Source organism: Sarcophilus harrisii, chromosome 6 (genome assembly GCF_902635505.1).
Source record: "Sarcophilus harrisii chromosome 6, mSarHar1.11, whole genome shotgun sequence".
Taxonomy (NCBI): Eukaryota; Metazoa; Chordata; class Mammalia; order Dasyuromorphia; family Dasyuridae; genus Sarcophilus; species Sarcophilus harrisii.
Window position 1 is genome coordinate 197,394,240 of NC_045431.1, and position 15,806 is coordinate 197,410,045.

Genomic DNA, 15,806 nt, shown 5'->3' on the forward strand with positions numbered 1-15,806 from the left:
GTTGATCTATGGGAGCAAGATGATAGCAGCTACTATCAATAGTCTTGAGAAAGCCTCCAACATCATTATCACAGTGGGGTTAGACAATAAAAGCCATAAGAAAGTTTCCCTCTGTGATATAAAGTGGCCCAATCATATCACAATTATTCTTTCCCCTTTGTTGAGAGAAGTGAGTCATATGGGATCCAGTAGTAGCTGCAAAAGGTGATTGTAATCATCTAGTATTAAACATGGGCTTTTCTTCTGTGTCTTTAGTGTTTCCTAATATTATATTCATCTTCGGAGAAAGTCTTATGTACTTGACTCTGCCTAAGTTCCTATTACCTAACACTCAACAATGCATCTGCTCTCTACTCTGTCAACTCAACTGCTCAAACCACAAAACTATTCTTCCAACCCATGTTCCATTCTCTGTATACTCAGATTCCACCTTCAGAACACTCCATGCAAGCTACATGGAAGCCAGCTAACAAATCTGCTCCAAGTACCAATAACAGGAAAAGTGCCCTGACTGCTCCTTCACTTAACGATGAGCAGCTGTAAGCCCTTATTGGTCTGAGCACACAGCTGTTACCTTTTTAGAGTCCATCAGAAGCAGACTTTAGTCCAACTGGAGACATTAGAAGAGGACTCCAATGAAGGATTATCAGTGATGAAGTAGCCAAAAGTCCTAAGCCATTTGTAGTTGCAGAATCTCGATTCTCCACCCCACTCCCCAAACACATCAATTTCCTCAAATAATACAAAAAGTTTTCCTTGGGGGAGAGAAAATCACCCCTTTGGAGTGCCAGTCTTTAGGTCAATATTTTACAACTTATCCAGAGAAAACTAGATGATACCTCTGTTATTAAATGCAGATAGTTTGATTACTTTATAAAGAAAATAAAATTTGATTCTTCTTTTTGGAGATTCCAAGTGGGATTTTTCTTTAAATAAGGTACTTATTCTTACAAAAGCACAAGAATTCTCTCCAGCATTTACTAAAAATAGTTTCTCTTTCATTTGCATCCTTGCTTTACATACCACTGGAAAGCCAATTGTCTTGCCAATTTAAAATTTTAATGTACATTTCTTCCATCTAAAAGTGGATTTTAATGATATACAATTGTGCACTTGGAAATGTTTCCTTAAAGTCACACAGTGTTGGCTAGAAAAGTCAAGATGAAGGGAAACAGTAATTGTTCTGAGTATCCCAATCAGTTCTGTCTGCTCCTCCTTTCTTATTCATCCTATTTGATTGATTAAGCAAAGGAGACTTGTTCCTGACAGCACCCTGACTCGAAAATATCATGCATGGTAGTGCATTGCCTTTACCAAAGATGAAATGAACAAGTGGATGGATATCACACACATGTATAGATACACTCATTGATGCAAATACACAACCCCTGTGTCACTATAGAACACAAGGGTTATATATTTGTAGAAATGTGTGAGGAATATGAGAGGTTAGTTTTCCACAGATACTATTAAAACAGGATGAAAGAAAGAGTGAAGTATCTTTTTAAGTTATCTCCAACCAATCGCTGCGTGAGTTAAGGAACTGGCTAGACAACAACGTTCCTGACAAGGGGACCAAGGCTTAAATTGTCCCAGATATGCTTGGGTCAATGACAGGACAAAAACCTTTTGACATATGGAATGGATGAATAAAGAGCATTGTCAATCTGACCGATTGTAACTCTGACTGTAAATCCAACCAATCCAAACCTTGAATGGAAGGGTAAGGAACAGTATATAGCTTGCTCTTGATTCTATATTCAGTGTGTCCTCCTTGGGAGTACCAGAGAATAAAATAAAGGATCCTTCTTTCACTCTAAAAGAGCATAGGTTGTAATACTATTCCTGGACTAGCTTGCAACTGGAGAAGCAATGGGCAGTGGAAGCTAGTCCTGGTCTTACCCCGTGGTCCTGTTAAATTCCATGGGGTCTTTTGATAACAAATGTATCATTAGAGGAAGTATCCACATGAGATCACAGATTCACTAAAATAAGGAGGTAACCTTTGTATCTCACACATATGCCAATAATAAGAAATACCCTTATTAAGAAGGAGTATTAAGGGGAAGAAGGGGTATTATATATTCCTCTTGATTCAAACCCCCATCGGGAATCCTTGGGACATCTCAGTATACTGGTACCAACTCCACATTCACAAACATTCTAACCATAATATATGGAAAAGAGATTTTGTCAGCAAAATAATACCTTATAGATAGTATATGCTTTGAATTGTACTGAATAGGAAAAAAGAGAGAGAAAAGGAAACAAAATCAAGACTTACAGCTAATTTGAAAACTCTTTATTCCCACAAAGGCTCACCCTAAATATTAGCAGTGATACAGTTCTAGGCTTTGATGAAATCAGATTTTGGCTGGAAAAGACCTCAGGATTTATCCAATTGCACCTTCATTTTATATCTAAAGAAACTAAGACCCAGGAAGATTAAATCACTTACCTATGGTCACACAAGAAGTATCAGGAACAGAATTTGAATACAAGACTCCACAGCAGTCAGTCTGCTTTCTCCTACATTATTGCCTCCCATGGCCAAAAGGAAAGTTCCTCTCATATTTCAGTCCCCACTGCTATCACACTTCCCTTCTCTCTTGGTGATCTCTTCTAAAGCAGCTTTCTGAAGCCCAGCCAGAATGTTGTCCTCTCCTGACTTCCATTTCCCAGAGTACTCCGACAGCCACCAGGAGTCTTATATCTCTCTTTGGACTAACCAGAATAAGTCTGGCTGGGGCAACAGATCTCTTCTACAAAGTTCATGGCTTTAACAATGTTTAAACTACAATTAAAGAAATAGAACGGTTAAACTATAGAGCAGAAAGATGGCAACTGTTACCCTAAAGCAATGACATCCTGAGCCTCTGAGACAATACTAGCCTGAACAGATAAGGTATTAGAGCCCTGAGCCTTGGGAAAAGTGAAAACAGGAGAACCAAGTGAAGCCCTTTTGCGGCAGAACAGTGGTCTCTGAGACATCTGGTTAACCTGTGTGCTTAGCCCAGTGCCTGGAACATAGGAAGCATTTAATAAATGATTATTGGATTAGATTGGACTTTAGGAAGATCAATATGGCAGCTGAGTAGAGGATAGATCAGAATGGGGAGAGACTTGACTCAGGGAAAACAACCAGAAGACACAACATATTTAGGGCCTAGACCAGAGTGATGGCAGTTGTTTCTATAAAGGTAAAATTGACAAGACTTGGCAAATGATTGGCACGGAGGGGTTGAGAGAAGACTTAAAAATGATCCCTATTATTGAGCGCATGGGTGATTGGAAGGATGCTGGAACTCTCAGTAATAATATAGAAATTAGGGAGATGGAAGCGTTGAAGGGAAGAATCCTGTTTGGGACATGTTGAATTTACAATGTCTATGAAACATCCATTTTGAAGTGTCCAAATAAGCAATTGGAGATACAAGATTGGAGATCAGGAGAGGGGTTTTGGCTGAATAAATAGATCTGAGAATCATGTTCATAGAGAAGATAACTAGATCCATGAGATTTACCTAAAGTCCTTTCCTTCTGCATTATCAAGGATAATACTTCTCACCAAGGGAATGCTCCCCACTTAGCCAAGCATTTATTGATTTCTTATTCTCAGCCACTTGCAAAATTATTCAAACAATTAGCTTTCAGAAAGCTATACTGGTTACAAGCCCTATTCCTACAAGATCGTTCTTTTTTTCTGGTACTCCCAAAGCCTTAGATGCCCTAAGGTCCCTAACACTCTCTTTAAAGAGATAAATTAAGGGCAAACATGCGGAAACATTCTCCAGTTTCTGTAGAGAAATTCGAGTTCTTCCTTCACAACATGCCAACGTAATTTTTCTAAGGCACAGGAATTGTCATAACACGACCCTGTTTTAAAAACTTCCATGAATCTATATTGCACAGATGAGAAGTGTAAATTCCTTGCCTTCAAGGCCCTCCTAACTGGGTTCCAATCTGGAAGGTGCTAGTAAATGCACACAAGGGGTATATATAGAACATATATTTAATTTTAATCTGCATTATTCACATTTTCTTCATCACTTTCTTAAATGAATACAATCTATGAATCAACAAATCAGATGATGATTTGTTTGCTGATTTCCAAAGTATAAATGATCCCACTGAAAATTTTAACAATTGGCTTTTGGGAGCTGTTAAAGCTGGCTCCAACAGACCCCCGATTCCAATCTACTTCTCCAACCTGACCAACAAGAAATCTTGACTGAGGAGGAAACATACCTTCCACCCCTTGGCAGAGAGGTCAAAAACCAGACATGAGGAGTTAGAATGCATTCTCAGAATGGCCATTGTATTGATCTGTTTTACTATACATAATCTGATATAATATCTGTAACTATACATATCTGTTATAATAAAATGTTTCCATTCAGGGAGAGGGAAGGAAGATAGGTTGGAAAATAATACTAGACATGAAAAAGGAGAAATAAATTTATGATTCTTTATTTATTGAAATTTATCAAAACAAAAATAGTGACTAAACAAGGTCACATGGTTGTATTGATATTTAATATGAATTGACTGGAACTTAGTTTATCTTGCCTTCAAGACTGGTCTCTCTTATCATATGCCAAACTGGTTCTCAGCTCTCATAGAAAACAAGACATTATGAAAACAAGACAAAGACCTTCCTGTAAATTTTCCAGTTTTCACACTCACTTTTCATTGCCTAAAGTCTAAAGACCTTACAAGCACAACTTAACAACAGCTCTCCACTTAGTTTCCGAGTGCTTATCACAAGAGCAGATAACTTACACTCTGTGTCAGGAATGGCTCTCTTTCTACCTGTGTTTTCACTTCAATTGATTTTTTAAAAAACTTTATCCTTTCCTACACTTAGGCAGGGCTGGTTGGTACTTAAGAAGCCACAGAAAATAGACTGGTTGTTTTCAAATGGTCTCTAAAATTATGCCCTCCATACATTCATTCACTTATTCATTCATTCAGCAGATGATTACTGAAATCCTGCCCTGCACATAGACATGAGGCTGTGGAGTCATGGAAGGAGAAACCCAAGTCTGTCCTCTGGAGGAGGCAGAATTATCTAAGTGTGGAGAGAACATTTGATCAGTAAAAGTAAGTAATCATGCAAGGGAGGTTATCATGAGTGCCAAAATGAGTGATGCCGTCAATAAGTATCTGGAAAATCAATTCTGGCTGAAGCAGCAAGAGACCACTTTCACATATGGAACATAGCCATGTGATCTTGGAAAGGGCATTGGACTTAGGATGAAAGACTTGGGGTTTCAATGTTCTATTTCTCAATTAACAAGTATTTTTTTCCTCTCCCTCTTGTCCATCCTCCAGTTTAAAAGGAAAAAAACCCTCAAAACAAATATGCATAGCCAAGTCAAACAAATTCCTACTTCAGCATCTACACAAATGCATCTCATTCTGCATCTTAGATCTATTGCTTCTCTGTCCCAAAATGGTGAGCATGTTTCATCGTGGAACCCTTGCAGTATCTGGTAATGACATGGATTAGAGATTTTAACACTTTCTAAGTTATTTAAAAGACCTGGTTTCCAGTTTGCCTCTACTGCTTAGTCCTGTAACTCTGGGAAATTCACTTTTCTCTGAACTCCAGTCTCCTCTTCTGAGAGATATAAACAATCATCTCTGGTCTACCTCCTTCACAGAATTATAGAATCTACAGCTAGAAGAGAGTTCAGAAGCCCAATAGTTCAACCCCCACATTTTACAGCTGTAAAAACTGAGGTTCAGGGAAGTTTGACAATTTGTCCAATGTCACCACAGGTAGTTAGAAACAGAAGCAAGATTTGAATGCAAGTCCTCTCTAATTCCTAAAACAGAATTCTTTCCATTATGCCATGCTGCCTCCTGTTGTGAAGATCAAATGAGATAATTAGTGCTATATAAATATGAATTCTTATTACCATTATGACTGTCTCAGAGGGACAGGTTTCATGGTGATTGCAATGTTGGATCTGGAGTCAGGCAGTCTAGGTTCAAATTCCTTCGTTGACATTTTTTAGCTAAATGACCATGGACAAGTTTCTTAATCTATAGGAGAATCAGTTTCCTCCTTTGTAAAATGATAATTTTTATAACAACAATCTCTTAGGGTTGTTCTGAGAATCACATGATAGTATGCATAAAGTGTTGCTAAATAAATGTGTTAAAATTTTATAATCTGTATCAAGTATATTGCTAAATAAATGTATTAAAATTATTATCACCTGTATTTCATGCACTGCCCTCCTCCAGTTTCCAATCAAGCTCCACTGTAGGGTAGAAGAATTCATCTTAGCAAAGACATATCCTCATTCCCCACAAAAGCCCCCAAGGATTCCAGTCATTCATATGTTAAGAATAAAGATTTTTTTAGGGGCAGCTAGGTGGAGGGGCAGTTGGATTCCACAGTGGATAGAGCACCAGACCTGAAGTCAGTAGGACCTGAGTTCAAATCTGCCCTCAGACACTTAACACTTCCTAGCTGTGTGACCCTGGGCAAGTCACTTAAACCCAATTGCCTCAGCCAAAAAAAAAGTGAAGGGACTTTTTCCTAGAGCCAACTCTACATTATCATGTTTATATCGGGGAGAGAAGGATGATACAGATAATCCAAAAACTTTTGCTAATCCAAAATTCTTTTCTATTTGACTTTGGGCATATAATTGGAAGGAAGGGCATTTTTTTTTCCTCACAATGTCAACATTAAAATGAGTTTGCATTTACTGTCTACATTGATTCTGGGAACAATCTATAAGCCTCCTAGGAAAAAATGACCTCCCTTCTATAATCCACTGCTGCCTCATTACAAATCCAGCACTTGATTCACCTTCACTGAGGTTCTTTCTTCCATCTAACTTTAGTCTGGGAGTAGGAAAGGAGGGAATAAGCATATTTCTTCTCATCGATGAACAGGTGCTGAGCTCCCTTCTCTTTCCCCCATCCCTAAAGCCTTTCTGATCCGGCTGTGGGAAGTTTATCTTTCAGAACTGTTGTCTTGCCTATAGTGATATACTGAGGGGATAGTATGAGAAAACAGTTGTGAAAATGCTCTGGGGAGTACAAAGCACTAGCTACAAGGCAAACTGTTGCTGTGGTTATTACTGCGGATTTTTTTCCCCTAGGAAGCTTATCTCACATCAGCACCTATTAAGCAAGTTATTGTCTGGGAGCTTTCCCAGAGTCACACAATCAGTATGTACAGAAGGGAAAACTTGGACCTAAGTTGGAGTGGCTCCCAGGACAACTCTATGCCCCGTTGTTATGCTTCATCTATGCCCCGTATGTTTCATGCTAACATGGCTATTCATAATAACTGTTGAAGTTGAAGTACCTACCATATAAATATAATAACAAGTTCTTTGAGAACAAGAGTTTTCATTCACTGTCTTTGTATCCCTGGCACCTAGCACAGTTCTTGATGTATACAGAAAGTGCTTAATAGATGATTTTGGTGACCGGTTGGTTGCAGGGAGCACTGCTCTGGGTAATAAGGAGACAGTCTTTATTGTTGGAATACATGGGAGAGCTGCTGAAATACACGGGAACCACCTGACAGTGGCTGCTTAGAGATCCAACCCAGAATGGATCTCCTCTTGTGAGGGGATGATACAAGGAGACTGAGAGGCCGTTGTTGTTCTCTGACCTCTCTCCTTTTCCCTCTGCCTCCAATTTATCTCCTTCCCAGTCCACAACACCTATGTCAGCAAAGGCTGCCTTGCAAACCCTTCAGATTTTATGATCCACAGCTGTGGAGGCTCTCAGAGAATTGACCTGTCCCTTAACACTTTATGTGACTTGTGGAACAAGAAACAAACATGAAACTCTATTGTTATAGGATAAGTTCAATAGAAAGTTAACAGAATTCTCAGGAAGAAGGTAATTATGCAAGAGGGATCAGAAATTGGTCATTGAGGCAAAAACATTTGGTTTGGTTTTAAAGGGTAGAAACTCAACAGGTAAAGTAGAAAAAGAGGACGGTCTAGAGCCAGAGGATATCATAAAAGGTAAGAAGCGTGCTTTAAACAGCCATGTGCTGGACTCTTTAGGGACAGAGGTGTCCTGTCTGTCTTGAGTATAGAATGAGGGGCAGGGAGCAAGGAAAGATATTAGATACGATCGAACAGACCAGTAGAGATGCCACATTTTGAAGGATTCTAAAAAGTCCACTTAATTTGCTTTAAGAAGCCCCTGAAGATTTGGGGGTAAAACAATGATATGAACAGAGATTCTCTCTTCCAGACTTCTTCCTAGGCTGAGAATCATCTGGGTACAGGATCCTAGGACCTTTCCCTCCAGGTTCATCCCCCCCACTTGACGAGCTAGGGCAGGAGGAGTGAGGGCCAGGGAGGGGAAAGGGCCTCTCCGTTCTCTCTCGGGAACAGGCTGCCGATATCTGGGCATAAGTCCCAGCAGTTCAGGGACTGCCGCTGGTCCTCGCTTTCCCCGGCTGCCCCACCCCCGTATCCTACTTCTTTGGCAGCCCCGAGTTCAACCCAGCCCCGTGCCCCCGAAGTACTCTTCCAGTCCCCCGACCTCACACGCCCAACCTGAGCCCCCGGCACCAACTGAAGCAACTCACACCAAAGCATAGAGACATTTAATTGGGTTCATCCTCCATTCACCCAGCAGCGCACGCGCGCAAAACACTCCCTTGCACGCGCTCACACACTCCTATACATATACACCCTAGCGCGCACACCCATACACACACACACATACATACATACATACTTAGGCGCGCACACACAGGCGTGCAAAGGCCCTCCTCTTCTAAGGCGCGCGCGCGCGTACACAGACCCACACTAAATAGGGCACACGCACCGATACCACCTCCCACAGGGTCGGGGGCTAGGCTGGGGCGGGGGTGGAGGGCAGAGGTGGACGCGCAGGTAGCCGGGTCACAGCGTCGGGGCGGGGCTGGCGGGAGGAGCGGGGGTGGGGGGCCGGCTGACAGCTGGTCCGGAGCGCTGCGGCGCCGGGAGGGTAGGAGGGAAGCCAGCGAGCCCGCAGCCCGTAGCCTGAGCCCTGGCCCGGCCCGCCTGGCCCCCACACCGCCATGCCCTTGGCTTTCTGCGGCAACGAGAACAATTCGGCCGCCTACAAGGTGGACCAGGGCGTTCTGAACAACGGCTGCTTCGTGGATGCTCTCAATGTGGTCCCGCACGTCTTCCTTTTCTTCATCACTTTCCCCATCCTCTTCATCGGTAAGCCTGAGAGTGCCAGGCCGGGGAGCTGGGGTTAGGGAGGGGACTGGGAGGGGAGCAGCGGCGGGGATCCGAGCAGGAGCACGGACTTCTCACTTGTCCCAGCTACCTCACCGCTTCCCTGCACCCGCCATCCCCAGTCTCTCCTGCTTCTCCTGCCCTCCTCTGTTCGCCCTTCTCCCACACTTCTCCTTGCTCGCTCTTGTCTTTCTTGTTTTCCTCCGAACCAGCCCTTCCTCTCCGAGCCCATTTTCTTCTGCATCCCTTCGTTCTTCTTTTCTCCCAGCTCCACTTTTGTGCGCTCCAGCCCCCTTCTCTGTTTGCTTTCCTGCCTCAGCTCCGCCGACCACCACCCCCCCACTCTTCCCCAGACTCCTTTTGCCGGGGCTCTTAACTTCCGAGGGACCCTAACTTTCATAGATCCTTGTTCAGCTTCCTTAGTCACCCCCAAACCCCTAATCTCAGAAAGCTCCTCCAGGAGATACAAATTCTTCCCTCTTCCCCCAGGTTCAGCCCAGGTAATATTAACGTGAAGGAGTGGTGGGCAGTGAAAGTGGAGAGAGGGGGAAATTGGGAGCTCAGGTTCCCAGAACTGGAAGTGGGGCAACCGGGGACAGCTGGACTCAGAGTGAGCCCAGAGAAGTCCTGGGTAGACGGTCCGCATTTCTGATGCCGTTCAAAGTCTCCCTTCCCCTTCTTCCCAAAGTACAAGTCCTGGCTAAGCCACAGACCGGCCCCCAAAAGGGGAAGGAGGCTATGTCCAGCCCCTCCTTTCCCAATTCTTACTTCATCTCAGAGAAATACAGCTTCTTTCAACTAAGTTCCCCAGGAACTGGGGCTTTGGGAAGAAGTAGAAGCATAGATCACTCTGGGGTAAATTACTTAGAATCAGAAAGAGTGCTGAATTTGGAGGCAGAAAACTTGAGTTCAAATGCTCACTTTGCCAATAACTATCTCAGTGACCTTGGATCTCTTTTTCCTCATCTGTTAAAAAATAATAATAACAAATTAGAGTTATACTAGCTACCACTTAAGGTCTCTCCCAGCTCTAGATCAATGATCATAAAGTCATTTATGTCAGAGATAGAAAGGAGCCATGACACCACAGATCATAACTGTCTCATTTTTCAAGTCGTAAAGTGAAGAATACAAGTAAAATGACTTACCTGAATCATTCAAATAAGAAGTGGCATAACTAGGACTTGAAGCATTAAATTGGCTCTCACTTAAACAGTCTTTCCCATTAAGCCAGATCCAGTGACTCCTGTTTAATTTTACACCCAAGCTTAGAGCTAATCCAGATGCCCTGACAGCCTGACTAGGCCCAGTTTTCAGAATTTAACCAGTTGCTGTAAATTTCTGTCTTCAAGCAGCATGTATTTTGGTGTTTATTTAATTGTCTTCTAAATTGTATTTTTATGTTTAGTTCCACATTTTCTCTCTTTCTCTCCATAACTTCCCCCACCCATTGAAAAGGCAAGAAACCCATTATACATATGCAGTCACCCAAAACATTTTCATATTATTCATGTTCCCCTACCCCCCTTTAAAAAAAAAAAAACAGAAAAACAAAGGAAAAAATAAGCTTCGTTTTGGACTGTGAGTCCATCGGTTCTTTATCAGGAGGTTGATAATATATGATATCATGGTGGTGGCTAATTGTATTGGTCAATTACTAAGTCTTTCATAATTGATTATCCTTATGATTGCTATCATTGTGCAAAATTTTCTCTTTCTTCTGCTCACTTCACTTTTCATCAGTTCAGATAGGGCTTCCCGGATTTTTCTGAAATCATTCACTTCATTATTTCTTATAGCACAATAATATTCCATCATGTTCATATGCCATAACTTGCTCAATCATTCCCCAGTTGATGGACATCTCAGTACACAGTTCTTTGTCACCACAAAAAAGAGTTTCTAAAAATATTTTTGCATATATGTATCCTTTTCCTTTTTCTTTGGTTTCCTTTTGAAACAGACCTAGAAGTGTAATTGCTGAATTAAAGAGTATGCACAATTTAGTAGCCTTTGGACATAGTTCTAAATCAGCAGATTATTTTGTGCACAGACACTGATTCAGAATCGAGCTGTTGTCCTTTGGAAATGCCATAGCAGGGATTCATCTAGAGACTTTATGTTGGACTAGATCATTTTTCTGTCTGTTTCCTTGTAACAATAGCGCTTCCTGAGTCTACATTCACACTGTATAGAGGTATGCATGTACCAGTGCTATGTCCATAAGTCAGCATTACCAACTCAGGTTTTGCAATGCACCAGGGTGTTTCTGTTATGTTAAGAATGTCCATGTGTTTTTAAACATCTTAATTTTGCTTTAATTTCAAGTAAAAAAGTATATCCTAAAATATTTTTCGAGGGAGAGGACTGTTAATAGAATGATGCAGCTACAATGTGTGGACAATACAAATGCTTCAGCTGTACTATATTCCATAGTGTGCAGGAACCAGCTCCAGTGGGCTCAAGCCTATCATTAAATTTTCAATGTGAACACATACTGTAGAAATTGGCAAATGCTACCAGTCAAATCTTGATTTCTTTTTTGCTTATTATCCAAATTTAAGCTAATGGTGGGAAAAAATGTTAATGAATCTTAAACTTAAAATGTGCCATGTACACATTTTTTTTTGGAAAGCCAGTCGTTAAACATTTACACACCCTTGCATTTGTGTGATATACACATACCTATTGATGAACATTGATCCTCAGTAGGTCAGTAAATATAAGCCAGTCTTTATACTTCTAATTTGTGTCATTTTTTTTTAATTTAGTTGATGACTTCTGTCTTTAACCAACAATAGGATCATAGATTTAGAAGTTAGAAGTCACTTTAGAGACCATCCTACATCCTCATTTTATAGATGAGGACATTGTATCACAGAACAGCTAAATGGCTTGTCCAGTTCACCCAGCTTGTTAAGGGATTTGGAGGGATTCGAATCCAGCTCTAGAAGAAGCTAATGATGTTCAACCTGGAGGAAAAAAAATAAGAGCTATTTTTGAGTATTTGATGAGCCGTCATCTGCTTAATGAAAAGTAAAACTAGGAATAGTACTTCAATGTTCCTGTGATCTCATCAATGTGATTATTTCCTACCGACCCCCCCCATCATTCCAAAGTGCAGCTTTCTTATCCTATATAATTCTTGTCTCTCTTTTCCAACTCTCTACTCTCCATATTGGAGGCTCTCCTGTAATTTTTTGTACATTATATGGGTACCAGTGGAATGCTCAGGTTGATCATCTTTTGACCCTAAATCTCATCACCTGCCTGGGCCATCCAATTTTCCAATCATACATATCTTTAATGAAATGCCTTAATAATATTTTTATTTGGTGACCAATCTCCACCTGAAACAAAGCACTATATTTTTATGCCTTTTTATTTACAAGATATATGCATGGGGAATTTTTCAGCATTGACAATTGCAAAACCTTTTGTTCCAATTTTTCCCCTTCTTCCCCCCACCCCCTCCCCCAGATGGCAAGTTGACCAATACGTGTTAAATATGTTAAATATATGTATACATGTCCATATAGTTATTTAAAGCACTATATTTTTAAAACCAATACTCTTCTGGTAACATTTTATACTTGTAGGTCACTGGAAGCTAAAGTCTTCAAAGAATTAAAATTAAGTCACCTACATGGCAATTAAGAGATGTGTGGTGGGCTTGAGCAGATTGCAACATATTACAGAAGAGGAGTTATAAAGGAAAAATGGCATAAAGGATGGTGTCAAAGAAATGAACAACTAGGAAAAGATATAGATAGGTCATGTAGCCAGAGTAAGGAATAGAACCATGGGTAGCCCAAGTACCCATTGGTATTCATGCAATGTGAAGAGATTTGGAGGAAGGCTCACAAAATATTGGGTAGATTCATTCCCTGTGACAAATTTATTGGAGAACATGAACGGAATTGATATAGGAGAGACAGGCAAAGATAACTTGTCATCTGCATAAGTGGAAGGAAGCATCCATATCAAGAAGATCAGTGTTGTTAAAGCATTTTAGCAAGAATTCCTTATGCCACTTTGAGAAGTGAGGGACAGAGAATTTATAGAAGTAGATTTCAGCTCAGTGTAAGAAAGACTTCCTAACTTCTAGGCATGTCAAAAAATTATGGAATGGATTGCTTTGTGAAACAGAGAGTTGCCCAATGCTGGAAATATCCAAATAGAAGCTAGATGACTTCTTGTCAGAGATATTGTAGGAAGCATTCCTGTTCAAGGATAAGTGCCATCTGAGTCCTCCCCCACCATTCTGAAATTCTGTGAATTACAAAGAAGCTAAGAACTAAGAGTAAATCCAAATCTTTGGAAGCTTTGGAGGCTCTCTTTCCTGACAGGGAAACTTTTACTATATAGGTTGGTAAGAAGTAAAGGGAAAACTAAATATATATACTGGAAAAAAGCCACTTATCACATAGAGGAATGTCACCCTCTGGACCCTATTCCCAATACTCTCTAAATCTCTCTTCTAGTCACTCTCACCTTTCCTACTTGTTTCTGAAGTCTCTCACCTACTTCCAATCCTTCCAAGAGGATTTGCTCTTCCTTCTAGTATCATAGGGAGGAGTAAATCCAGAACTTAATGTCCAAAGATCTGAATTCAAGGCCCGGTTCTGACATATAATGGAGATGTGGCCTTGAGCAAGCCACTTCCCTGCTAAGCCTTAATTTCCCCGCTGCAAAAAAATATGATAATTTTTGTTCTATTTTCCTCAGCCAAAGCATTGTCAAAAAATACAATCTGAAGTATTAATTTAAAGAGCCGCATATGAAAGAACAACAAATCTTCTATGTTCACAGAATCAAAATGTCTAAACTGGAGGGAGAGTTAGAACCTAAAACAGAATAGGGACATGGGAACATGGATCTATAGAATGACAGAACTGAAATGGACTAAAATTTAGAACATAGAATATAGTACCTAGAACTTGAGAATCTGGAATATCAGAGCTAGAAGTGACCTTCAAAACCATCCAGTCCAGTTCCCTCCTTTTACAAATGATTAAACTGAGAATTAAAGGCATGTGAGTCCCCCAACAGTTACATGATGATGGTGATGGTGAGTGCTGATGTTCGAGGTGCTGGTAATGTTGGTAGTAATCTTTAAAAGCATCTCTTACAATGTTGATGTATAGGAAAATGTATCAGTGGCAGCCTCAGAATCAGGAAGATCTGGATTCAATTCCTATTTCTAACACCATCTTGACAAGGTGACTCTATGCAAGTCACATAACTTCTAAAGGCCTCCAGATAGCTCCCTAAGACCCTAATTTACACAATGGTTACTAATCTGCATTGTTAGAGGGAATTATTACAGTGGCCAGTTCCTAATGAAATTTGCCATCAATTGATCTACAAGTCATTATTAGGATAGCTACATGGTGAATTGGATAGAGAATAAGCCCTTGAGTCAAGATAGAGTTCAAATATGGCCTCAGAAAATTTTTAGTTATTTTGCTAGTTTATTAGCCATCAGCTTCCTTATCTGTAAAATAAAGTGACCTCTCAGGATCACTGTGAGGATAAAATGAGATATTTGGGTTTTTAATTAAAGATTTTTATTTTCAAAATATATACATGGATAATTTTCAACATTCACTCTTACAAAACCTTATGTTCTAATTTTTCCCTCCCTTTCCCCACTCCCTCCCCTAGATGGCAAGTAACCCAATATATGTTAAACATGTACAATTCTTCTATATATATTTCCACAAGTATCATGCTACACAAGAAAAATTATATCAAAAAAAGAAAAAATGAGAAAGAAAACAAAATGCAAGCAAACAACAAAGAGTGAAAATACTGTGTTGTGGGCCACATTCAGTTCCCACTGTCCTCTCTCTGAATGCAGATGGCTCTCTTCATCACGAGATCATTGTAACTGACCTGAATTAATGAGATAATATTTGTAAAGCAATTTGCAAATTGTAAAGATCCTGATTATTATTATTAAGTGCCTGCTAGGACTAGACACTGTGTTCAAGCTGATGGTATAAGAACAAAAGTAAAACGGTCCCTGCCCTCAGAGAGCTTACATTTTATCATTTATATCCCCTTGACTGTCTGGAGTCTGTGACTGAGCTGTTCATTTTCTTCAGGATGGGGCAGCCAGAGTGCAAAAGTTCACATCCATCATAGCACATGGCTCCACTTCCCCGGCCACAACCTGCGCTGGATCCTGACCTTCATTCTGCTTTTTGTTCTGGTGTGTGAGATTGCAGAAGGCGTTCTGTCTGATGGGTAAGTGGAGCCTCCTTGTGGTAAGGAATTATTTCAGTGACTTAGGCAGGTGTCTTGGACATCTGTTGGATGATAAGCTAACTCACTGACCCCCTTCTTTCTCCTTATTCCTTCTGGAGTTGGGAGAGAGAGAGAGAAGTACTGGAGAGAGTACCAGATTTGTCAGGAAAACCCAGGTTTAAATCTTGCCTCTGGCACTAATTAGCTGTGTGGCAATGGATAAGTCAATTAATTTCTCTGATCCTCAGTATTTTTATCTGAAAAATGAGAATTATAAAACATATAATTCCTACCTCATAGGTATGAAGAGCAAATGAGATACTGTACATA

General features: G+C 40.5%; 1 protein-coding gene across 2 annotated transcripts in view; it reads left to right on the forward strand.

The window, feature by feature from the left end:
* The first annotated feature begins 8,915 nt into the window (after nt 1-8,915).
* The window catches only part of ABCC8 (ATP binding cassette subfamily C member 8), a 117,233-nt gene continuing 110,342 nt past the window's right edge, over nt 8,916-15,806 (forward strand). The window contains exons 1-2 of one of the 2 annotated variants that reach the window (XM_031943450.1): nt 8,916-9,206; nt 15,335-15,476. In XM_031943450.1, coding sequence (XP_031799310.1) covers nt 9,059-9,206; nt 15,335-15,476 — 290 coding nt within the window. In that variant the 5' untranslated portion in view covers nt 8,916-9,058. The remainder of the gene's footprint in view (nt 9,207-15,334; nt 15,477-15,806) is intronic. The other variant, XM_003773532.4, reaches the window with a different exon arrangement.